This window comes from Alexandromys fortis, unplaced genomic scaffold, assembly GCF_014885135.2.
Source record: "Alexandromys fortis isolate MF-2015 unplaced genomic scaffold, M_Fortis_MF-2015_v1.1 scaffold_8_9099976_23576923, whole genome shotgun sequence".
NCBI classification, from domain to species: Eukaryota; Metazoa; Chordata; class Mammalia; order Rodentia; family Cricetidae; genus Alexandromys; species Alexandromys fortis.
The window spans coordinates 9,168,488-9,195,466 of NW_026067899.1; the positions used below are offsets into that span (position 1 = coordinate 9,168,488).

General features: G+C 42.4%; 2 protein-coding genes across 2 annotated transcripts in view; one reads left to right on the top strand and one right to left on the bottom strand.

The window, feature by feature from the left end:
- Positions 1-26,979, bottom strand: part of Gca (grancalcin) — a 325,199-nt gene that overhangs the window by 277,654 nt on the left and 20,566 nt on the right. The gene's annotated exons all lie outside the window — the stretch shown is intronic.
- The window catches only part of Dpp4 (dipeptidyl peptidase 4), a 74,151-nt gene that overhangs the window by 12,640 nt on the left and 34,532 nt on the right, over positions 1-26,979 (top strand). The window contains 8 exon segments of the mRNA XM_050122450.1: positions 8,153-8,248; positions 8,796-8,887; positions 10,060-10,140; positions 14,172-14,224; positions 14,332-14,404; positions 15,103-15,223; positions 18,841-19,001; positions 20,452-20,564. Of these exon segments, the coding sequence (XP_049978407.1) occupies positions 8,153-8,248; positions 8,796-8,887; positions 10,060-10,140; positions 14,172-14,224; positions 14,332-14,404; positions 15,103-15,223; positions 18,841-19,001; positions 20,452-20,564 (790 nt within the window).

Genomic DNA, 26,979 nt, shown 5'->3' on the forward strand with positions numbered 1-26,979 from the left:
GGAGCTGCTGTCCTTACCACACCCCTTTGTGAAGAGGGAACAGCCACCTTTCATGGCACCTCCAGGGAGAGGTCAACTTTTAACTGCCTGTCTATTTCAGCCAGCTGCAAGCACTGAATTCACACCTCCATAAGGTCCAACTCACCCCCCCACCAGTTCACAACATCTGCTCTCACAGCGCTTAGCACTTGCACTTACTTGCCCAGATGTTTAGACTGGTTTAAAAGAAAGTCACAACGCACCCCCTGGAGCCCATTCAGTTGTGGCTTGGGTGTTTATTAGTCATGGCACTTTGGTCACAACTATCTGTGTCTCGGTCTATTTATCTTTAACACTGGGTAAGACTAAGATGAATAGAATAAATGACTTAGTAAAATACACAATGCCTTGAACTATCCAGCACACCAAAAAAAAAAAAAAAGGCTAGAAGAGCCATAAATGTGATTCTGGATACATTTCCCAAGTGTTTTGTTTCTTAACAGTCCCAGGGCTTGAAGCATAATAATATTTACCATGTGCCCCATGGTGCTAAAATTTTGCCTGGTAAACTCTGGAAAAGGAACCATGTCTTATGGGACATTTTCCAATGATTGCTTTTCTTTGAATCTTGGATTAGAAACATCTGTCCCAAAGAGGAGCTGTGTTGATTACGATTATAAAAATTTCTGGGTGGGAAGTTCTTCAGTGAGTCAGTATCAGAGTTTTCCAGCTTCCCTAAATGATGGGTATTCTTTCAAATACCAGCTGATTACCCCCAGTTTGCATGATGACACCCTTGGTCCATATCTCTCCACAATTATTTTCAGTTATTTGTCATCAGAGAAACTACCCCCCAGGTTGAAGCAATTTGTTTTGATCTATGAGTCATTTATCCTGATACTTAAGTTTTCTCCTTCATCCGTTTCTTATTGCTTCAGATTACACTGGCCCACACTGTCCAGCAGCTTAGCAAGGCATAGACACACCTGTTGTATTAGTTTAGGCCTTTGTTGTTATGTTGTGTTTATTCCTAGAAGAGTTCTATCAAGGGCTGAGAGAGTAGCTATAATCAGAGTAAAGGTTAGTTTTACTTCCAACAGGAATAAGCAAGCCTGTGGCCCTCTGTAGCATTGGCTTTGTGTGTGAATCCTCCTGGACCTTCCCTTGCAGCAGTCAGCATGGCTCATTGTTCCACACCAGTGGCAGCATTGCTTTATCATGACCCAAATACAGGGCCCATTTGCTCTGTTGCCCTTTAAAAGACCATGTTCTTATTGCTTCTAGATCTGCTACATCAATCTCAGTATCTGTTCATCTAATCTTGAGAAGTGTATGATTTGCACTTATTTAACCCTCCACATCAGTCATCTGCTTTTGCAAATAAAGTTTTATGCAAACACAGCACCATTCATTCATTTACAGGTTGGTTGTAATGACTTTCGAGTTACAAAGGCCGACTTGAATAGCTACAGCAAAGGTCAGACAACTTATTGACCACAGAACCCAAATCAAGAAAAACTGCAACTCCAGATAAAGATGTTGCAGACTTTATTTCTAGGTAAGGCGAAAGAGTATCTACTAAGGTTTCATGCTAACCTGTCACAGGAGATGTAGCGTAAAAATTGGTCACACAGATGCACCAACAGGAGAAAGTCTATGGAAACGCCGAGTGCAGGGAAGAAATGTGTCAAAGGCTGGAGAACACACGTGTTCTGAGCTCAAAACTCAGAGGGATGCAATGAACCTAACTCTTTCCAGGATCTTGAAGTCTTTTTTTATGCTTAAAGTTTCATGTTTTAGTAAAAGAATTGGGAAGTGGGGAGGCACACACAGATTGCAAATTGGCAAGGAAACTTTAGGCTTCCTAGAGAGAGACAGCATGGCACCTAAATGGGAGAATACTCATGAGCCCTGGTTATTTCTTGGAATATCTTTTTATGGAGTTTAAGAGAAGGAGCTAACTATGAGGGGGGGGGGAGTATGTTTTCATATTTTGATGGACAGATTTGGGTTGTGTAACCCTTTGTCTACCAAGCACATTCCTTCCTGTGATGTTTCTGAATTTAATATTGTGCACAGCCAATTATGCAAAGATGTATGGTGCTAATAGGACATTTTCTCTAAAAGTTCATTCAGAGGCTATACTGTCTTGCTTTACATGCCCAGACCAGTCTGAATTAGATCAACCTTCTCATCCCCATACCTAGATATATCTAAAGATATATTAGCACAGAATCTCTCCGTGAAAGGGAAATCACTGATGACTATTTTGGACATAAAAACATATTCCCTGTTTGGAACAGGTTGTGCAGGCAGCTCAGTGTAGGTGGGGGTCCGAGGTTGCTATGTGCATTGCTTAAAGTAGTGTGTGTCTATCCCAAGCTGAGCAGAGTCTCAGGTTTCTAAGTTGTTCTTTCTTGTCACATGCCTCCATTATTAACATAGTGAAATTTAATTGGCTGTTATTTTCTTGAAGCTGAATTGTTAGTCTCAGCATCACTGTAGGTACTCCAGAGAACATTTTTCAGTTTGCTCATTCTTTCTTCCTTTCTTCCTTCCCCCATCTCTCTCTGTTTCTCTCTCTCTTTCTTTTTACATCCTGACTTTCTATCTGTTATCTGTAGTGGCAATAGTGCATGTACTGCATTTATGCCACCAAAGAGTGTGACCAATATCTTCCAAGGTGACCACCGAGACAAAGTCACCCACGGGGCAGCAGAAGAACATTGCACCAGAATTCAGGGAGTATAGATTCAAGGCAACTCATGGTAGTAAATATTGTGTTCCTGTCGACATGCAAGGCTTCTCTTTTGGTCTCTTGCCTTGACACACCCACGTCCATGATGAAAAGGGCAGGGCCAATAATCTCCAACATGTGTTTGAAATCATTCTTCCAGCCTTTTCGTGAATAGTGCTGTCGTTTGTGATCTCTGAACTTCATGTGTTGAAAATTTAACTCTAGTGCAGAAGTCTTAGAGATGGGCCTTACAGCAGGCATTGGGCAGTGAGGGCTCTACCCTGGCAAGTGGATGATTGTTGCGTTTGAAGAAGTATGTTTATTATAAAAGGAAGTTGCATATACCCTTGCCCTCTCTTGAAGAATTTGTTGCCATGTGGTAATTTGCACTTAAGGTGCTTACAAAACATGAACTGATGATCTTGGACTTACCAGTCTCCAGAACAATTAGTCAAATAAACTTCTACTGCTCATGTCTTACCCACTCTGTGGTGTTCATCTTAAGCACCATAAAACAGCCTGGAGCACACAGTCCCGAGCTCCCTTCCTATACATTAACCTCTGTTTCAAATAACTACTTTGCCCGAACCCTTGACATTCTTTCTGACTATACCCTTTTCATCACTATGACCTAGTCATTGAACATGTCCCAAGTATTTAAGCTCTGATTTCCTCTACTGTCAGCTCTTTCTGTGGTTCATGTCTTTATTCTTGAATTTTGCTATAGACAGTTAAGAAAACCCACAAAACACCCTGAACACCTTGCTTAGAAATTTCTTTCACCAACTTAGGATAGCTCCTATAGTCTACTTTTCAGAAAGCCATAAAATGTAGACACAAAGTTCTTTGCCACTCTAAGAAAGGATGGCCTTTTCTCCAGTCCCCAAAAAGATGGTCCTCATTTCTGTCTAAGACTTTGCTAGAGTGGCCTGTGCTGTCCTTATTTCTTCCGCTGTCCTCCCATCCTCCCTCCCTTCCTTTCTTCTGTTTTGTTTTCACATCCTGACCGAGCTTTCTTCTCCCTCCTCTCCTCCTAGTCTCCCACATTCTCTCCCTTCTCATACTCCTGCTCTGTTTCTCCTCAGAAAAGGGCAGGCCTCCCAAGTGTATCAGCCAGCTATGGCATGTCAAGTTGCAGTGAGACTATGCACCTCCTCTCCATTAAGGCTGGATGAGACAACCTGGTAAAAGGAAGGAGTTCCAAAAACACATAAGAGAGTCAGAGACAGGCCTGCTACCACTATTAGGAGTCCCACAAGAAGAGCATATATGCAGAGAGCCTAGGTCAGTCCCATGCTGGTTTCCTGGTTGCTGGTTCGTCTCTGTGATTTCCTGAGACCAGGTTAGTCGATCCTGTCTCCCACCTTTCTTAACATGACCACTTAGAATAATTTCAAAGAAGACTGAGGCTTTCTCTGAAGCTCTGTTCTTTGGAGCCGTCACTAACATTGTTCTTAGTGCTACATTCACAGCAAGGGCTGGAGGCACGTTTTGACATGCGGTTCAGATTCTATCCATCACCCAGTTCCAACGTTGCTTAGCAACTCTCCACTTCTCGGGTACCAATTTCTGTATTAGTCATTTTGTGCTGCTATGACAAAATATCTAAGGCTGGGTGATGACAAAGAATAGACATTTATTTCTCATAGTTCTAGAAGATGGGAAAGTCGAGGTCAGGGTGATAGTCAGTTAGCATTGGGTAGGAGACATCTTTTAACAGCAGCACCAGCCCATGATAGAAAGGAGAGGGACTCACCCCTCCCACCCTGTGTATAAGGCTCAAATGCATTCCTGAGAGTAAAACCTTCAGGACTTAGTTGCCTCTTTCCAAGATTGCACCTCTTAAAACTGGTACAATGGGTTAGACCTAAATTATAGCAAGGGTGTAGGATTTCCCCTAAGCCCATGTGGTGTGATAAGTAAGTCTGTGCTCAAAACCAGGTCCTTGGCTTTCAAGGTCACCTGCTCTGCCATTTTTCTAGTGTTTGGTGACTCAGTGGAGATGAGACTGGATAACCCAGTCTCAGCGTCTGAGAAGCCTGGCTATTAATTGCTTCTTCCTTCTTACTGAATTTTCTTTTTTTTTGTCTGTCAAGGCTGATATTTTACAAGAGTGAATTCTGAAGTAACACCTGTTTTATTTCTTTGTCCTCGTCACAGAAACAAACATCAGTGCAGAATGTTGACTGGTTGCCATATGGCACCCACAAACTATAACCAGATACCTCTTTTGCCTGTTTTTTTTATTAACAACTTTATGCATTTGCGAGTCATAAGGAGCATATTTCTTTTTTAGAAGTATTTCATTAGCTATTTAATTTCCAACGAAGTTTATCTTTGCAAAGTAGAACTATTACAAATCAGAGTTCAAGAGGTAAAAGATTCATGATGAAGGAGCATAATTATTTAAAATGAAATATACTTTACACACACTGTGGGTGACCATTGGTCAAAGTCAAGGGTGCTTTGCAAAACCGTAGTCTCTTTTATCAGGACCTTATCATTCTGGAATTACTTTTCATCTGGAAGTAATTCCGATCCTGAAGCTAGGATTCATTACAGCACCCCAACCCTTTGGTGAGATCTTATCATTAAGACAATCCATTTTAAATGCTGCTATTCTGATTTTTATGAGTGACAACTGGCATTTCCACACGGTTCAACCTAGTATTTTTCAGCCAAGGAAGTAAAACCGAACGCATCGAGTATCTTTTCTAAAATTCTAAACGAAGGAGGAATGCATTTATGAGCTCTGATGGGTAACATATGATTAACTGCTCTCCTTGGCTGGCACAATGCTTTGAACCAGTACGTCAAGTGAACGGCATGTCCTGGGTCGCACCAAGAAAACCGTGCGATCAGCCAAGGACCTTCATCTGTCACTGCAGCAGTGCCGTGTCAGGGAGCAAGGAGACGAGGAAGGAGAAACGCGAACATGGGCATGTCCTACGCGAGTATGACGGAATAGGTCGTGCCTTGGCAGCGAACTGTGAACTTGATAAAGGTCAAAACCTGGACTTGGCATTCACATCTCGCAGAACTCACTTATCTAGATGTTTCCAAACTGTCTTCCAATGTGTCCTGCTTAGCAAAAGGCAAGTTAGAAAAGAGAAAGAAAGGGAGAAAGAAAGAAAGAAAGAAAGAAAGAAAGAAAGAAAGAAAGAAAGAAAGACACATACACACACAAGGACCATCTTTTGTTCTACTTGCTTCAGTGTGGCTACGCTCTGGGTTTGCTGCTCTGGGTCTGTTTGTGAATATATAGAAACTGCACTCAGCAGTTTGCATTCGGTTTGCTAAACAGACATTTCAAGCTGGAGCTCACAAGAGCTGCAGTTGCTTGCACAATATTGGGCCTGCCAATGGCCAGTCATGAATGAGAAAGGAATCAATGGGGTCCTACCCATCCTGGCTACTGATGGATTCTGGGGGAGGGGAGGAGTTCTTATCTTGCTCTTGCTCACTTAGATGGTTAAATGCAGTGGGTCACAAAACAAAAGTTGTGAACATGGAAAAAGAACGTGTAAGGAAGAGTGGGAATTGGCAAGGGTGGGTGAGTAACAACAACCAGGATGCATTGTATACATATATAAACTTTTTAGAGAATAAATTTCATTAAAAAATAACTCTCAACACAAGTCATTAATGATAAGAGCGAAAAGAACATGAGAAGCAAATTCGAGGGGACAGAACGGAAGTCCTCATGAAAGAGCTGAGAGACAGAGAACAAAAGCAGCTGAAGCCATTACAAGGAACTGGATGAGGATGAGGAGCAGAGGCGGGAAAGCCAAAGACGGTACCTGTGTTCAGTGGCAGATCACATGCCTGGATAAGATGTGTAACATGAAGGCCTGCTAGTTGGGGTTTATGTCCTGCCCAGTCCTCCAGCTGTTTAGTCCCAGAGAAAATCACACAGAGAGTCTAAAATAGGTTATAAACTGATTGGCACATAAGCTCAGGCTTCTTATTAGCTCTTATCACTTATATTAACTCATAATTCTTATCTATGTTAGCCACATGGCTCAGTACCTTTCTCAGCAGGGTAGGTCACATCTTGCTTCTTTAGTAGTCTGGGAAGGACTAGGGAGGAATGGGCTTCCTCCTTCCCAGCATTTTCCTGTTCTCATTGCCCCACGTTTACTTCCTGTCTAGTTGACCTGCCAATACTTCCTGCCTGGCCAATCAGTGTTTATTTAAAACATGATTGACAGAATACAGACAATTATCCCACACCAAAGATGGCATCTGCAGGCCGTGGATACGAGCTGGAGAGAGTGCTTTGTCAGACAGTAGAGGGTTGCTAGGGCCAAGCAAAGGCCTTCAGGTGTTCCAGGAGGCAACAGAGAACACCTGAACAGAGAGGGTTGAAGACAAGATCACCAGGCTGAAAGGCGTTCTCTTGGTGGTGTGGAGGAGGGATAGCAATGGAGAACCTGAAATCATGACTCTTGGAAACAGATTTCTCAGGAGGAATCAACAAGGGCATTTACACAGAAGTGGGAAGAGACAAAAGAGATAATAAAAAATTATTTTAAGGACTGGCAAGGTGGTTCAGTGGGTAAAGGTGCTTGTTACCAAGCCTGAAGCTGTGAGTTAGATTACAGATTCAGTATAAAGGAAGACGAAGAATGAGGGAACCAATTCTTGCAGGGCATGCTCTCACTTTGACTCATATCCCATGGCACGTGTGTGCTTTCTCTCAAGCAAACACACACACACACACTTACTTTAAAAAACAAATTTAAAGAATGACTTTAGCCTTTGAATGTGAGTCCCTACTAGCAGAATACAGAACCCATGAATCTCACCAAATTTAAGAAAGAGCAATGATAGAAACCAAGATCTCTCATGGGAATGATCAGCATATACCAAAGGTCTCTGAAGATCAACAGAACTGAGAAATGACCTGAAGACCACAGCAAAGGGTGATCTGGCCCTGTGGCATCCCCTACAGTAGTCTCTGGCCTCATGTACCTATTGCCTTGAAATGAACACAGTTAAAATGAAGTGTGCTGTAAGGTAGCATACTTTTAAGAATTAGTACAAAAAAGATTATGGGAAGTCTAATTAGTAACATTTAAATACTGGTTAATGCTGAAATGATAATATTTTTACAAGTTGTGCTAAATACAATATGCCATTATAATTAAATTATCTTTGTCTTCAACCATGGCTGCTGGGAAATATACTCACCGCATTCCTGTTGATATTTCTGATCTAGACATTCTCAACGAACCTCACTCGTATAATCGTGAACATACTCACTTTATGCTTAAAGGATTTCTCACCCCACTTACATGATCTGAAATCTTTCAAGATATAGCTTGTATTCTGTGAGCTTATTTTAAGATTTTGTGATCAGGTATATTAATCTATTCCAAACTTAGCTATTCTATCTTACTGAATATTTTCCTCTTTTTATGTTGCTGCCAACAGATGATGCGGCAGCTGATAGCCGCAGAACTTATTTGCTAGCTGATTATTTAAAGAATACATTTCGAATCAAGTCCTACTCCTTGCGGTGGGTGTCAGGTAAGGTCCATGAGATGGAAATGTTATATTTGTATTCATTCTAGTGAGCTTGGGCTGTCAAGGCTTTGGGCAGTGAGAAAAGACAGTCCTCACTTTCAAAACTCATGCAGAGTATTTGTTCTTGCTTAGAAGTTAAGGGGGGAGCTGGGCAGTGATGATGCACGCCTTTAAGACCAGCACTCAGGAGGAAGAGGCAGAGTTAGGTGGATCTCTGTGAGTTCAAGACCAGCCTGGTCTACAGAGTGAGTTCCAGGACAGCCAGAACTACACAGAGAAACTATCTCAGAAATAGCAAAAAATAAAAATAAAAATCAGACAGGAGCAAACAGAAGTACTTCTTTGTTTTCTGCTGTAAAGAGTTCAATGTGAATTGAAAATTTGACATGAATGATGGACATTGGATGGGTGTTAGTACAATGTACTTTGTTTCTGTTTGCCTGGCATAGAGGGTTTATGTGCCCTGTGTGAGCGTGATTTTTAAAAATTTAGCTTAGGGAAGTGTTTGGCAGCAACTTGTAATACTGATCCGGCCATTTTCTCTCTTTAGATTATGAATACCTCTACAAACAAGAAAACAATATCTTGCTAGTCAATGCTGAACATGGAAACAGCTCCATTTTCTTGAAGAACAGTACCTTTGTATGTTTAGTCACACACTTAGTTCATGTCTGGAATTCTGGGGACTGTTTTCATTTCCTTTCAAATCATGAGGACTCATTTCTCACCCTGTCGGACTCTGCGACACATGGTCCCGTGGATCCTCCTCTCCTTCTTGAAACGCTCCCCGCCTTGGCTGCTTTTTAGTCTTCTTGGGTGATTCCTACTCTGCCTGTGTGTTTGAATGTAAGTGTTCCTCGGGCTTTGCCTTTCCTCACCTTGGGTGCGCGGCGTGTACTTCCTGGCACTGCTGTTTCTCCTCCGGGCTTGATTCTCTTACATACCTAAACACTAACATCCCAAGACTGAGACGTCACTTTCCCTGAACGCACTAGACCCTCCACAGCCCCTGCGTGCCTATTAACGTCAGCATCCCAAGCGAGGCCAGTTCTCTCCCTGTCAGTATCCAAGTGTCTCAAGCCATCATGTTCTTGCTCAACTCCCGTCTTGGAAATCATCACTCCAAGTTTTCCAAGTCACTTCGACTGAAAACTTTATAGTCTTTAACTTTCCCGCCATCCTCTATGGTTAGCTACGCAACACTATTGAGTCCCTCTGCATGCCCACTATCCCACCGATTTCTATTCCTCCTGTGACTTTGTCGCTGGTCTGGAGATCAGACTGCCTACCATCCCCCCCTTCCCCCCCCCCCCGTTTCCCTTCTGATCTCCTCCACATGCCACCGGGGTGTCCCGTGACAAATAAACAAAGTAGATATGGCACAGTCACCTCCACATACCAAAAATCCTTAGTTGGTAGTGCATGACCCACGTTTTTGTGAGTTAAGGTCCTTCCTCCTCCCGCCATGTTGGCACAGCCAAGCTGTATTATGATTGCATGCAACCCTCTAACACACTCTAGAGATGAGCCTTCTCTCTCATGCTGTCCCTCTGTCCATGCTGCCAATCCTGTTCACGGAGTCCTATCTGTGTCCCTGGACCATACCCCCCTCAGCCAATCCTTCCCTTTCTGGCTTCCTAGCTGTCAGCGTTGTCTCCCTAACACCACTGCCATCTGTGTGGGTGACTGTGCTATCCCATCGTCACTGGACATTCTCAAGGCACAGTCCCTATATGCAGGGCTCCCTCTACCTAGCGAATGACCAGGGAAGGCATCCAAGCCATTCAGTTTCCTTTCTTCCCCTTGACCAACAGGAAAGCTTTGGAGATTCTATCAGTGATTATTCAGTGTCGCCTGACGGACAGTTCGTCCTCTTAGAATACAACTATGTGAAGGTAAAGAAAAATTCTTTGCTTATGAGACATCTTAAAATGAATACGTTGTTTTATAACTGACTTCAACTATATGCCTATTTAAGGATAACTGACAGAAAAACCCATTCAGTCTGTATCTAATATGTCGTTTATAAATGACAAATCTACCGAGTATCTTCAAAGGAATGTATCTTAATGATTTCAAGTACTAAAAGGCATAATTAATACATTAGGAGGGCAAACAACGTAGCTTAATAAAATTTATCATGGGAATTGATACGATTTTAAAGTAACTTTATGTATCTGACTTGTACACACAGTATCAGGTCCCACGTCCCCCTCTTTTCAGTCTATGTATATATAGTATGACCTTCAATAAGTACTTGTTTTAAAGATGTTAACATTCCATCTAACCAAGGAGACTCTGGACAAGACACCGACAGCATCCCAACCTTATTCAAGCCAGTCTTGAGTGAACAAAAAAATCACACAAGTCCTACTGAGAACGTCCAGCTCCTCCCAGTCACCTATGAAAAGTAGAGTTCTTAGGCATTTGAAAAGATTATCATTAAGTCACGCATCCTCTCCACGGTCATCCAGCTGAGCTTTTTGGATTATTTTGCAGTTGATAACAGCTGTCAAGAAAAGAGAGTTTTAAAGTGGGGAGGAAGGACCGAAAACCTCTAGAGATACTCTATACCGAAAAACAGAATACAAAGGTGGTGATTCCTACCCTTGACTTATTTTCCTGGGATAAATAAAGTTGAGTGGCCTTATCTCACAGACCAAGCATGCAGGACTCTGGCCAAGTCAGCACTCCCTCCTCTGTTTGCCATCTCAGGATGGTGTCACCCAGTCATAGTGTTTACCTTGGATCCACCACGTGGGATCTATTTCCTGCTTAGGGACACTCCATGTTCTGCTAAACCCATCAACTCTAAGCAAATCAGATGCCTGTGTCCCTTCTCCATGGCTGTTCTCAGTTTATGTGGTGGTGTGCCTAACTCGGTGCTTTTTATTTAAATGCCTTAATCAAACTCACTTGTGAAAAAATTTGAAAGTCCTGGTGTCTTCCTTTATTCTTGCCTCCAATCAATTCAAGCTTCTGGGATTAACTTGTTAATGGTGTGGATTATTCCAACGAGAGCTGCAAACTGATGGGTTACAGTTATGAATGTCTTCCCTTTCTTCTTCTTCTTTTTTACTTCTGAGAGTATCCAATAGAATTTGAGAACAATAGCATCGACAGCTTGACAAACACCTTCACACACACAAAAAGAAAAAGGCTAATTTTATTGTATTTTCTTAGCCATGCATGGTCCCGTGTATTTTCACATCCTGCTCCATCATATCTTCAATCACTGTTTCTAAGTTGCAAATAAAGGCCAATGAGCAACTGACTGTATGAGCGAGTGAATGGGTGTCCTGCCATCTGTGTGGATGCTCCCCTAGCATTCTCTCCTCACTGCCACACACTCTGGAGACAGAGCTGTGCTCCCTATGGCGCACGGACCACACCTCACAGCCTCAGAAGTACTTCCCAGGCACCTGCCATTACTGCTTTTGTCATCTGGTTTTCCTCAAAGAATAAAACACGTTTAGAAAGCAGCTTGTCTGACCTTATAACGTGGAAACTTTGGATTCCAGGGTAGGAGATGCTGGAGCTTAGGACCTTAAACATGGCCTTTCTTATCTGTGCATTTTAGCTTCTGCTTTAGAGAAGTCTTTCTCCCATTCTCCGTGGCCATCATCCACTAAGAATCCAGCTTAAGTATCCTCTTTCCCACAGGCTTGATCCAGAGCCAAATTAGAATTGCACATTTTCTTGCCTGCCTCCATCACTGCTCTTGGTACATCTTACTGGGATTTCTTTATTACAGTGCATGTTCTCATGTTCCTTGCTCCAGTTAGAGTCCCTTTAGTGGGAGCAGTATCTGGTAGGTGAACACACCGGTGTTTATAGACTAAGTAGATTGATAAACCGACTTCATTTTATACTTCATGAGGATTTTGTCATGATCTTGAGGTGATCTCAGTCTTTCTTCGTATTTCTAGACTTTACCACACCTTTTGGCTTTGGGAAATATTATGTTTGAGGTTGCCAAGAAACAAGCATGGGGCGTGCTGAAATAATCCAGGATTCAGGAAAGGAATGTATGACTTACAAAAAAATGGGAATTTAATAAATAGGTGTTGAAATGAGGGCGTAGGAGAGTGAGAAGCGATACGTGGTAAGGTTAGGAGGCCTGGCCTGGCTGCATCTCAGCGCTGCTGCAGTGGAGCCAATTTCCTCCTTATTGACAGAGCTTGAATTGTATTGTAGTTTGGTTTCTGAAATAGTACTGCAAGGTGTGTACCACAGTTTAGCTATCTGATGAGAATAAGACTCACTTTATTATACATGCAACTACTAGGTAATACAAAGGCACAAGCAAGGAATTTCCTAAGTATCTCTAATTTTATCCACAAACACATATAGATGCAGTTTCTCGCGAATGTGAGGGTGTACTTATACATATCATAGCTCTACCCCCTACCTGTTTCTGCTTAGTTTCCTAAAGCCTAGCATATTTCTCTCTGCATCTTCTATTAATTCATAAAACGTTATGAAAATATACAGGGTTCCATTCCAGTTACTGCTTGCTCTATAGAAATGGAAAGTGAGATCATAGTGCTCCTCTTTCCAAGTCATAGCTCTGCATCCCGCCTCCTGGTCCTTTCCCAGTCTTCTCTAGAAACATCCTGTACTGGAGAAGATCCATTTGTAGCAATGCAGGTGCCGATACTGATACCTGCGGTTCTCCATTGGAGTCCTTTGTGAATTGCGACAGTGTATCGTATGTATCCAACACTGAGGAGTTCTGGAGATGAGTGGTCTCAACTGCGACCAGTCCCATGGGCTCTGCCTACTCTGTCCTCCCCAACACCAAGCATTACTGTCTCCCTAGTTATGCCTTTTCTAGGAAGTCACACTGTTAGTTCAGTATGTAAACTTTCTGATTGCTTGATAGTTTTTTTTAAACCACTTAATGGTATTCTATTGCATTCTGTATCACAGTCTGTTAATCTATTCACCCATAATTGAAAGACACCGTAGATGCTTCCAAGTTTGGACAATTCGGAATAAAGTTTCTGTAAACATTTCTGTGTAGGTTTTAAATATTAAGGGGTTTGCTGTAAAAATCATTTGGATTTGGGATTTTCTTTACTTTTACTGATTGATTCCATATGTTTATTAGATATAGGACTATATCAAAGAAATTTCCTTGTTTCTACTTTTTATGACTTATTGAAAAAATGTTCGTAATGGTCTCTCAACCTTCTAATGATTGCAAGGTCTGTTGTGATGTCTCATTTCCATTTCTGATAGTGATTTCTTATTTTTCTGTTATGTTAACTATTATCAAAGTTTTAACTGTCTTATAGACCCAATATTTGACCATGTTGAGTTTCCCCACTGTATGCATCTGTTTCAGACTAGCCTTTATTCTTTCTTTTAGCTACCTTGGATTTAGTTTGCTTTTCATTTTCAACTGCTTGGCTGTTTAAAATTGAAGGCACAATTAATATGTTAACCTTAAAATATATTTACAGATAGCTTTAAAATTACAACACTAGATAGTTTCATTGTCATTGCACAAAGCATTAAGGATGCCTCCTTGTCCCCACCACTGACAGACTCAAAAACCTAAATATTTTAGAAGCCATGTGGGTGACAGGTGAAAATGTGAGTTTTCCTAAACAGACATTCTTACCGTACTATGCTCAGAATAGTATCCCTCAATATCAAAACTGACACTGTGGTCCACAGAGATCCTGTAAAAGGCCCTTGGAGGAGGTGAAGCAACAGTGAATAAACTCTTCCTGACATTTTACTCGATGATTTCAAGGTATTTTCAATTCTGAAATTCTAAGAATTAAAGGGATGATAATGTGTGTTGAAATTTGAACTTTATTCAATAACCTCTTATCATACCCGTCATCTTGAGCAAATGGCCGACTGCCGACTGGTCAGGATCACAGAAGACTAAGATGTCTGTTTTCTTTTGCAGCAATGGAGGCACTCCTACACAGCCTCATACAGTGTTTATGACTTGGAGAAAAGGTCAGTGAGTTCTCCAACAAGACTGCAAGGCTTTTCTGATATAATTTTAAAGGATATCTCACGGGGAGTTATTCTTTGGGCATTATATCCTCTTATCTTTTCTCCAGACAGCTGATCACAGAAGAGAAGATTCCAAATAACACACAGTGGATCACATGGTCACCAGAAGGTCATAAATTGGTTAGTACATTTCTCCTGTTGTGATAAAAAAAAAAATTGGCTGGAATCTTACATAGGCAGATACTACTCAGTAAACACTTTGAAAGCTCACTCATTCATTATATTAGAAATATAGTATCACTACTCAAAACATTTTATTAGCACAACAAAATAGAATTACTAAAAGTTCTAGGTATCTTTTATAGAGTTGTTTTTTCCACTAGCAAAAAAAAAAATGCTTATTAAACTCTTTTGTTCCCCCTTGTGCTTGGATATTTTTGAGCCTCTCTTCAAAATCATTGTAAATATATCTCCTGTTCTATGGTCCTAGAGGAATGTTTGAAGTCGAAAGGAATTTGAATAGCAAGATGGGGCGTTTTCTGTAGCCACACTTCCCTCTCTAAGAATGCAGCTACATTCCCTCTAACATCCTAAGCAAGAAGCACAAACATAAATCATCTCGTGTAGGTTGTGCTGGGTCTTCACGTAAACTTTACCATCTACATAGTGGCAGCTGCAAGCCTCCTTGCTCACCACGTTAGGAACTTTTTAGTTATTATTTCAAGATTAGAGAGTGTGTGCCTGGAATTTAGGAACGAGGTTTCTACTTAAATAGACTCTCTGTGATTATCCTCTTAAATCCATAGTAGCCCAAGAATCCAAGATAAGACATACTGTAATGCGATTACTGATATCAATATGTTTTATCGTCTTTTTAGGCATATGTTTGGAAGAATGATATCTACGTTAAAATTGAGCCAAACTCACCTAGTCAGAGGATCACAACGTCAGGAAGTGAAGATGCAATATACAATGGGATAACTGACTGGGTTTATGAAGGTAGATACTAAATCTTTAATCAGAAAGTTTACAACTCCGACTACTTCAACACTGATATACTGAAAACTGGGGGCGTTTCAGGAAGATTCTAAATAAGTTGTGCACTTAAACATATCGTGGGACCTCTTTGGAACCTCACAGTGACACAGAACACCGAACTGTTCCTAGTGCTCTGCCCCCATTGTCTCACAATACCCCTCTTGCCTTGGTGTTCTACCACAAAGGGCCTTTCTGTGTTGCTCGTCTAGCTTTACCAGGGCCTAACAGCATCCAGATTAACATCCAATGTTTCTCCAAGGAGGCCTGCCTAGCCCAGCAGCTCCCAAGGAAAGTGAAATTTTCCACAGTATTAAAAAGGAGATAACTATTGTCTGCAGTGAAATCTTCCACAATATTAAAAAAGAGACAAATATTGTTGGCACTTGTCAAATAGCAGGAAAGAAGAAATTGCTTGTTTTTGAAAAGATTTGTGTTCATTCAGACTAACCTGGTACGAATCATGACTTCCTGTTTTTAAAGAAAGCAAAAATAATTTGATTTGGAAAGTTAAGTAAAAAAAAAAAACTTAAAAAGGAATATTCTGTCTTTTAGGATAAAGAGATTTAGGAACTATTAAGAAAGCATTTTCCATGTATTGGTTGCCAAGATAAAGGCCATTTTGAGGCCGTTCCAAATAATTCACAAGGGTGCCTCATATTTGCTGGAAAGCCTCATCTTTATTTCATCCTGTTATTTCTTCTTCAAAGTTAAAACATAGTTTAGCTCCGTGCTTTCCCCTTGATTCCTACTCAGCCAGAATCAAGTTAATTTAATGAATAACACAGGACAACAAACAGAAATAAGGTCAAGAGAAAGACATGTTTGTATTGCTCAGGAGTAAGTGTCTGATTAAAAACCACAAGGCAGTGATAAGTTCTTTAAGTGGTAGACAGCCTACCACTGAGGGTCTTCCAGGGCCTTCAACATGGAGCAGACACTGCCTCCTCCCCGCCTGTGGTTCTTCTTAGAAAGAGCTGGGTGTCGCTGAGGTAAGAATCTAACCAACGAAGCCCATCTTCTCTCGGTAATTGTGACGGGAGGATTTCATCTGACGTGTTCACAGCTGAATCACTGGGTGCAGAACAATGGCCTCCCGGCCTCCAAAGGGCTCTTCCTTTCACTACTTTGTTAATCAGAGAAAACTACTCTCTGCCTCACAAATAAGTACTAATTTAAAAGTGGCCCCAATTATACCTCTTCCAGTGTTTGAAAGTGATTTAAAAACTAGAGCCATACCCTAGTTCCAGCGTTGTATAACCTTGCAGGTGTGTTGTGGATGAGAACCAGTAGACAAACATTCTAAGGAACGAGATCTGAACTCAGCAAACGAAGGATTTCTGATGCGGAAAGTTTTGAGTTAGAGTCGTAAGGCTCAAGTTCTAGTAAAACATTTCACTTAATTTACCTTAGTTTTCCTCTCTATAGAAGGGTTTATGAGCAGATTCTTCTAGGAATCTCTGTGAAGACCAAGTTGGATGTGTTTATAAAATCCAAATCACTACATAAATGTAACTCGGCGATGCGGGTTTGAAACCCTCAAAGGGAGAGAAGGCTGCCACACCAAGGGCTAGGGTTTCTGAAATGAAAACTGCTGAAAACGAGACAGGTGTGAGCTGTTTAATAAATACAAGATGGCAGGCATGCTCCCAATCCTGACAGGTCAATTCGTGGTTCTATTAATAGCTATGCGATTTAAGGTGATTTCTTTAAGATTCTTTTTTAGCCCTGTTTTGTCCTCATCAGCTGTAAAGTGGGTTATAACGACGAGTGCCTGGTATAATAAATGCCAACCACTATCAATTCCTGGCGCGTGGCACTCATCCAAAGTCAGCTACTCATAAAGACAATTGTTACATGTCATTACCGCGACCCTTCTCCGTTCTGCAGTTGCTATTGCGGTTACTGAACATGTATTTCCCAGGGGACTGGAGCAATCACTCAGCGGTTTTGGTTTTTGTTTGTTTGTTTGTTTGTTTGTTTGACTTTTGCAAAGGACTAAAGTTCCATTCCCAGCACTTACCCAAGCTAGCTTACAACTGGCTGTCACTCTAGTTCTTTAGGGATTGGCACCTCTTTTCCTTAGCCACCTTCACTCGTGTGTGCGCACGCATGCATACGCGCACGTGTGTATGTGTGTGTGTGTATACACTGTGTGTATATATATATATATACCCACATACATACATATACCCACATACATACATATACCCTCATATACATAACTTAAAACAAAAATAAATATATTTTCCAGCTACATGCAAAGAGGTTTTAGTTATTCAAAAACTAATTGGCATACATAATTTCCTAATCCTAAAATTCTAGGATGTATGTTTTGATTTTTTTTTTTTTAATTTACACGGTGACGTGATAAGTGGGTTGGGACTTTCCACTGTCTACCTGTATGTTTATCAGGTTTGCTATCGTTGTAACAAAATGCACATTTTGTTATATTTTAAAGAAGTGAAAGTTCATTTTGACTCCTGGTTTTGGAGACTCGGTGCATGTTCACTTGGCCACGGGCCACGCTGCTTTACTTCTGTCACAGTGCGGTACGCCTTGGCAGGAGTGGGTAGCAGAAGGGTTTCTTCACTCCATGGAGACAAGGAAGCAATGAGAGAGGAAAGGCCTGAGATCCCAATATCCTTGTCATGGTCACAACCCCAACAATCATAAATCATCTCAAGAGGATCCAGCCATCCAAATCATCACCTCTTCCCAGCCTGGAGTTCCATACTAAGACACCGGACTCTGGAGGGAGTCCAGATGCACGCCAAAGAATCTAACTCTTCAGTTGCCTGTGGGTGACAAAGACTTGGGCATTTTAAGAGCCTGAGTCAAATGTCCCATGGATAGGTCTCATTGTAATCATCAGGAGGAATTGCCTTTATCAGAGATTGAGATGAGTCCAACAATATCCCTGAGAGCTGTACCTTTCCTTCAATTGCCTCAATCTTTTATCCCCTTCTCTCTCTATTAGAGAGGGAGTGGGCTAAGGCAGGGAGCTTTCAGTTTCAAGGCTGGGCAAAAGAGATTTTTCTCTGTAGGGGTCTGTGGAGCACTCTCCATTCCAAATCCATCCTTTCCACACCTTATTTGTGCCAGAGTAGTAAACTCTGGGCACCATATTGGTTTGATAGCCTAGAGTTCTGCAGCACCCACCAGTACCTCATGGACTCAGTAGAAACTCAGCCCAGTGAGGGAGAGCATGCTGGCGTGTTGACTGAAAATTAGAAAGGAAAATCAGCCTCCTGTGCGAAATTTACTTTGGGTATGTTTTGAGGCATAAATTTAGAGGATTATAAGATAAAGAAAAAATATAGAGCGTTTATCCAATACTGCATACTAAAACATTCTAAAATGGTCCAATGGGTGACTTATTTTTACGATCTAGATGCATTCTTGGAGGTCTTATTTTTATTCATTTGTATTACTTTGATTTTGGAATCTCAGCAAACGCGAAATGGTTCATTAGTTGAACTCTTCTGTAATTACTAAAGCTAATGAGAACAATATTTTGAATGCCAAAGCCAATTTATCAGCTTTCTTGTAACAGAACAATTTATGTCTTTTTTTTTCAGAGGAAGTCTTCGGTGCCTACTCCGCACTGTGGTGGTCTCCAGACAGCACTTTCTTAGCATATGCTCAGTTTAATGACACCGGAGTCCCACACATTGAATACTCCTTCTATTCTGATGAGTCATTGCAGTACCCTAGGACTGTGTGGATTCCCTATCCGAAGGTCTGTGCCCCCTTCCGGGTACTGGTTCTGTGATTTGATGGGAAGAGAATGGTTGCATTTAATCCCTTCCTGCTAATGAAAATATTGTCAGTCTCTCTTCAACAGCTTGCTGTGATTTCTCTTGCTGAAGTCAACAGCATCTGGCAATTTTAAAGTATTTTTATTATCCCAGGAAAGAGTGTGATTTAAGGTTTTGTAATTTCTCCAAAAACTTTAAGAAATGACAAGCAGAAAAAGATGGTGAAAATGCTTTTGAAAGAGGTAGGGGAGGGGTAGGAAATGCTTGAATGAAGGAAAAGAGAGGCTGTAATTGAATCAGAAGCTCGTCTCATTTGGAGAAGTTGGAATGAGCCCGAAATGAAGTTGAAAAGCCTGGTTATATATCAGGCTGCATTACTAACTAACAAGGCACAGTACAGGATGAGTCTCAGTGGCTCTGGTACAGGTTTGGCACTAATGTGAGTTTTTCACGTCCTGCATTTGTGATAGTCGTATAACATCCTGGTTTACAAGGTTGTTCCCTGCTATCCACAATGTGTGTATTAAAATCAAGGAGTTTTGTTAAGCAGTATAAGCCAGGAGAGGGCTTTAGAAGGGAGACAGGAATTCTTCGGCACCATAATAAAAACGGCCACAGCGTCGTCTACGGGAAATGCTAACAACTTATTTTTGCCATAAATGATTCGGAAAAAGGAAAATTTTATTTTTACCAACTCACTTAATTTGCCTTATGAAGATCTGCCATTTTAGGAAGGGAGAGGAAGTTAAAAGGAAAAAAGATCCTAAACTAAATATGGAGATGTGTTTTCAGAGAATGCTATTTTTTGATGAGAGAAACTGGGGGAAAAAAGCTGTATAAAACATTCTCTTAAAAAAATCATATTATTTCTAACTAATCTGTCAATAGAAGATCTATGCATACATTTTTAAAGGGTTTACAGGCTTCTGTCATAATATTGACTGCTGAGCAAAACACATTAACCTGGACTTGGAGCGAAGTTGACGCCTGCTTAATTAGTCCAGTTGGCTCTGGGCTAAGGCTGGTTTTCCTGGGGAGCTGAGCCTGTGATGGTATACAAGTGATAGTCACAGTAAAGCCACCAAACTCTTTTGTCTTACGGAACAAGGATAATCTGGCAAATGATACCTCTGTCTTCCCTGGCACAAAGCACACAGATCATAAACAAACAAATACGCATGATTTAATTATGAGTGCTTAGACCTTCATGTTTTATAAACACACACATGCTTGTGCACATGAGTATATATTTTCACCTGAACAAATAAGGGTTTTCCGTATATTTATTTTATTTCTATTAAATTGTTTGACAGTGTCCAATTGTTATAAATCTATAGCCGTACATCAAACATTTAACACAGTTTAAATTTATGTAATGATGAGGCTTTAAAAAAAATCATTATCAACTCTGTGATTTTTTTTTTCTCCCAGGCAGGAGCTGAGAATCCAACTGTAAAGTTCTTTATTGCAAATATAAACTATCTCAGCTCAACCTCCAGTGTCGTCTCCATCCAAGTTCCTGCTCCTACATCCGTGGCGACAGGGTAAGACACTTCACCTGAATCCTTGGGTGTAGCCAGTTTCCTACCTGCTGGGTAGAGCGTTTCAGGTACAAACAGCAACATCAACCATAGCATCATCTTGAATCACTGATTCCTTCTTTTATCCAGCAACTTCCCGTTGAGACTCTTCCTGTCTTCCGGCTAGGCCGAGTTCTAAGGATGGGCACGCACAATGAATAGGGCGGGTGTCACTGGGGGAGACAGACGGTACCAGATGGACAAAGAGATATCAGTCTGAAATGCCAGATGGTCATAAACGTTGTGAAGAAAGCCAAGGTGGGCAAAGATGATGGGGCCTGTTTGGGGAGGGGTTCAGAGGGGAAGATGCAAGGCTAGGTGGACTCCCTTCGTGGGATACCCTGTACGACTACCACTGGCAGAGGAAATCCATAGTTCTGTATAAGGTACGCGCTGGAACATTAGAGATTGTACAGGGAGGACTGGAATGTAGCGAGGGAAACCAGAGGGTGGTGCGTGAGAAGGACCACATGGGGTTTCTGGCATGGCCACATGCTCTTTACAGACAGGCTGGCGGTGCCCACTTGCGACCTGCCAGCCTGTAAGCAGCACACATCTATGAAGAGACTCATGGATGCCTCCCACCGGTAGTTTCAAAACTTTTCGAAAAAGAACTGAATGCTGATGAGCTGTCTGCAGTGTAAGACCCAGAGAAATCCAGAGAAACTGTGGGTCACATTTGGGAATCCCTACAGTTGATTGTCCCTCATGACGTCACTTGCGTAAACATTGTTTGAGATCCTGCCGGCACGCACGGCAAGACCTGAATAACTTTTCCTCTGAAAACCACAGCAAGTATGATTTGCCACGTAGCTCTTTATTTAAGGCTATTATTTATGCAGGCTTGGTGTAAGTACCAACTATCACGTGATGGGCATACACTGTGCACCAGATGTGGGTGTTAACACACGTTCTATGTCATTCCTTAAGTTGTTTTAAATAACCCTCTTCCCAACAGCTATTATGACACATCTCTTGTACAGATAAGAGAACAAGGTCCAGAGGTTAAAAAAAAAGACCTTCACCTTGGGAGGACCTGTTTAATCTGTCTCTCTGAATGATGAGGAACTGTCTTCTCTGTGACTACAGCTGGTGCCCTCAGGGACCCAGAGATGTAGTCAGGGCAATGAGAAGCACCTTGTTCTCCTGAGTTGACACTATCTATCAAGCTGAGTGCAGGTTGTACTCTGTGCTCAGTAATTCACTAGTTTGTTTAGAAATGCCTGTATTAATATGTTTATCCAGGCAAGATATCTTATCTGTAAAAAAATTTTAAGGCCAGTCATTTTTCCAGGAGTTTCTTTCAAGGTCTAAAACTATACCCAAAGGCTCTGAAATCTGTTTTTTGGTTCAACTCACCAACCTCTCAAGTGAACGCTGATGAAAAAGCATGACTTACAATCCCAGGTATGCAGAAGGGGTTCCTAGACCCTTCCAGCATTTCTAGTCAGGGAGGATATAGCAAGCTTTCATATGAATGACTAGGGGAGAAAAGTGACAGAGGTATGAGCAACAGGTTGGAGGCACTCCAAGTTGATGAGATGGGTTTTCCTGCAGATGATGAGGTTTTCCAAGTTGATGAAATCCACACTAAAGGTGTGGATTGCAGCAGGACAGAGGAGAAGAATGTACTGAGCTGGGACCTACCAGGCATGGGAGTGTTTGAGGCTGCCCAGGAATAGCTGAGACACGCCTGGTACAAGCTGTAACTAAGACCTCTCTGCAGAGAGCTGCAGCTCAGAAAACAGTCTCATCTACAACCAACCAAAGAGCTCAAAAGTGGTTGACAGACTTTTTTTTTTTAAAGGACTAGAAAGCCTGTATTTAGATGAGACACGGTAGTGTAGTACACTTCTAGGGAATCAATGGAAGATGGCTGCTTGTGTTGGACAAGTCTCTGTCTTGACCCCACTCCTTCCCCTAGGTTCCTGAAAAAGTAGAAAGATCCTGGGGAGGTCCCCAGAACTGTGAAGACTCCACTGACAGTGAGCTGGGGACTACAGAAATAGTTTGCTTAAATCACACAGCAAGTTAGGATGGGAATTGGGAGGAGAGAGACCTTTGCTTACTGAATGAAAATGAGGACATGGACATGACTGCTCCGATGTATGGTTGAGGAGAAGAATTTTATTGTAGGTAAGAGGGAGAGAAAATAGGCAGAGGCATCAGGAAGGATTCAGAGGAGGGAGAGAAAGAAGTAGGCTGAAGATGGCTGGCAAACTAAGGGGCAAGAGAGGAAGAGAAGAAAGAGAGAAGAGGGGAGAGGGCAAGTGAATCTAGAGAGGAGGCATAGACCAAGAGGCCAAGAACAGAAGATCAAGGGACCACGTGGCCAAAAAAGACAGGTTTACATAGGTAGAGATGCTGGGGAAAGGGAAGCTTTTGGGCTGGGGAGGTTCAGGGTAGGTGAGAAGTACAAGGAGCTACAGGTACTGAGAAAGACTTCCCAGGATTCTTTGGGACCTGACACTAGAAAAAAATGAGGGAATAATTAGATTTAAATATGCTGAGCTACGGATCCGCCCTTGAATTCTCATTTCTTCATCACCACGCCCTGTGACATTGCATCCAAGGTCATTTTACAGACAATGAAAAGGAGGGTTCCCTGCTAAGAAAACACCTTTCAAAGCACAAGGGGGAAGTGCTGAGCTCTGAGGTCTTAGCCCCGTCTAAGGACTTTGAGTTTGCTCTTGATGAATTCATCACCTTAGTTCTTTGTTCTTCCACATTTCCTTAAAACAAAGACTTGGTGAGGGCTGCCTCATTGGCTGGGGCTATTCTTGTAGAACATACATACTACCAAAGAGTTGTCTTAGGAAATGTCACGGGGAAGTGTTGTGTGGAGAATCTCAAATACAGCTGTGATCTCTGTTGGCACTGAGGAGATCATAGCTTTTTCAAAATGAGACTCTAGGTTCACCTGGGGAAAATATTCTCTCACTTGGTGAGATACCACTTTCTGGTCTCAGTAAAAGCCCCCTCAGGACAAGTTACACTTAATGAGCATTCATTCCCTTGGGCCATGGTTTCCTCTGTGACTTACTAGATCCTGAGTATACTACCAAGCAAGATCAGCATCACCCTCCCCTCCTCTGCCCAGATCTCCTCACCTGTTTTCTGTTAGCACACACCTCCACTGAAGAGCTTCCAGCGAGTGGAGTTCTATGAGTGGATGAGCCTGGTTTGTGCTCTTGTCAGGAATTAGAACATGAGACGCGGGGAGCCTTTCTACCGCCTTCATAGATTGAGGCTTAAAGCTAACTAGGTCATTTGAACTGTTGGTGTGCACTGGCGACTCAATGAGAATTTGAGAGCTCAGCATACTTGCGAGAAAAGAAGACATCATAGGGAGAAGGTGAAACTCCTAACTTTTCTTTAGAGTTGTGTTTCCAGGGTCAAATGAAGCAAGACAAGGTGTGTGGGAGAAGGGCCAGTTTTGCAATAGCAACTGGTGCTTAAAAGGGTGACTGGGACACATTGTCTAGTTCTGTTTGTAGAACAACTGAACGGATGAGAAGCTGGATGGCTGAATGGGTGGATTGGTAGAAAAATGGATGGATGAATGGAAGGATGGAAGGATGGATGGATGGATGGATGGATGGATGGATGGACAGATAAGAAAGATGGGCTTTCCAGGTAATAGTACATGTGTGTGTGGCACAGGAACGAATTCACACAACCATCTCCAAGGACAACTTTCAAAATCATCCCACACACCAACTCGCTCTTCTCCCTCCAACTGACTAGCCACCTGCAAATTCTGTAGGCTAAAACTACAGAGACTGGAAAGGGTGTGTCAAGTCAGGTGACCCCTCCCAACACCTGCTGGATGGCCTCAGGGGCCCATCACACCCAGCTTATGACTTACCCTGCCCTTGTTCTCCGTCCTCTCAAGGGACGTGGTAGATAAAGACTCCCTCTATCTCTCTGAACACTGGGTGACCCTTGATCTGCACACTAGTCTCTTCCAAGCCTGAGGCTGCCAGGCAAGGGATAAACTGGGCTGGTATTCCGTCCCCACCCCGCCCCCGAAAAGAAACTAGTGACACCTGTGGAAGCAGACAAACGAGAGCTTGTGTTCTACACAATGCTGTTCCCCTCAAGGCGGCTGCATCTCACCCCACCCTTCCCTCTCCTCAGCAATCTGTCAGTGGACCCGGCAGGGTTGGCATCCCTATCAGAGCAAAGGGTGGCATGGAGCCCGCGGCCGGCACTGGCAGTACGCCTGTTTCCTCTGGTGATTCACTGACTTAATCACTCGGCAGTCTGCAGTTGCTCGGGGTAGCGTTTCCCTCCCCATTTTCCCTTCCAGTTAGCAAAGCAGGGCTTATTTTAAATATCATTAATGTACAAATGCAACATCTACACAACTAGAGGCAGAGGCGCCACCTAAACGCCTATCATGAAATACTACCCCCCTTTGCAAGGATAAGAAATCACGTTGCTAGAGTCGCCACAGCAGGATGTTCAAAAGTTAGTGCTGTGCGTGCAGTCAGCTGACTTTCTCCATAAAATGTAGCTTGTTCACAACTCTCAAGGAATAAATAGATCTTGTTGAGAAAGGAGTTGTACACTCAAGGAATCTCAGAGCGGAACAGACTAGTAGAACTTCCCCATGGGACGGGCAGACTCGTTGCAGGAAGGGCTAGTATGAACAGGGAAATCTGAAGCCATCTGCTTGATTTGAATCCTGACTCCAAAACTCCTTGATTGGGCGATCCTGGGAGAGTTATTTAACCTATCTGCACTTGTATTTCCTTGTCAGCTAGGCCAGGAACCACAACGGGACCTGCCTCACAGGGTGGTCCGAAGTCTATGGGAGGCACTCAGGCGGCTCCCGGCTCAGAATCAAGTTCACATGGGTAAACACTCTTAGTGCAGAGATTACTTCACTGCTTCAACATTCAAGCCAACCAAATTCCCTTTCCGCATCGTTGCCAAAGCCTTGAATGTGTTGTGTTGTTGGGTTACTCTGCCTAACCTAGGAAAGAGAGTTAGGCTCACAAGAAGGCTTGTAGGTGTGGGCTTCCCCCAGCATTTCCCAGTCACCACAAGAGGGGAAATTTGTTCCGGGTTTGCCCTCCTCCTCAGTCAGAATGTTATCTTACAAAAGATAGTTGGCAATCCCGCTGTTGGATTTTTTTTTTTTTTTTTGATTTACAATGGGGACTTAAACCTTTGAGACAAGAGTTCAGTGAAGTCATCTATACGTTTACATCTCTTTTTATGACTCTTCAGAAGTGTCTTCCCATGGCGTGATCTTGGCTCAGGGCTGTAGCTAGAGGCAAGTATGGTTATAAAATGTGTTTCAAGCAGACTCTCTACTGTCATGGTAAAAGGCCGCCACTGAGCCCTCTCTGAGTGCAGAGTACATTCTGGGCCAGTGACCGTGACTAAGGTGTCAGGTCCAAGTCCAATAACCTTTATCTAGAAACGGACAGGGAAGATGGCCAACGCACATGAGTTTCCTGGCTACTCTCCCACATTCCACCGCTCAGTGTTTTCAAATGGCAAAAAGTTGCGTTATAGTGTGGCCTTTCAAGTCTGAGGTAGAACGTATGGTTTTCATAGCTAAAGTTACCTACCACGGATGTTGAGGGATCATGAAAGCATTCCCTTGCCCTCAGCTGCCTCTCTGCCACCAGAACACTTTTAAAAAGAGGAAGAATATCTCTGGGTGCCAGCGTGTACCTGTGAGTAAAGCGGCTTGTTCTCCCTAACGAATGGATTCCCACAATCTCCTCAGATCCTACTTAGGGTTTTGTCTTTGTTTTCTTCTGATTTTTTTTTTTTTTTTTGAGACATGGTCTTCCCTTGTGGCTTAGGCCGCCTTTGAACTCTCTCAACCACCTGCCTACTTCATCCTCCAAAGAGTTTGTTGTTGTTGTTGTATTTGTTTGTCTGTTTAATCTAAACGGGCAGGGATAACTGGGGTAGAACCAGTTAGAACTGACAGAAGAGGAACCCTGATTCAGCTCCATCTTGGCTGACATTCACGTCATCCCCAGCTCTGAGTGGTTTTACACTTTTGTCAAAAGAACTCATGACATTGAAGCTGACGCTTTCTACTGAAGCACAGCCACGCTTGTTAGCGCCAGCGTTGTCTCGTGCTGCTCCCATACCGTGGCTGTGACAGACGACATGTAGACCACAAAGACTAAAGCATATTTACTATCTGGGCCCCAACTAAATGTTTCTTAGTCTTTTATCTAACACAATAATTTTGAAGAACTTTACTTTCCATGTCTCCTTTTTGATTTTTCCCTGTTATTTCGCAAGGATAGATCACGTGTCCTGAGTAAGAGTTAACTCTCCTTCTGCTCGTGTGACAACTCCTCACGGGGTGAGCTCAGAAGAACTGGGGGTAGATTAGGTGCCC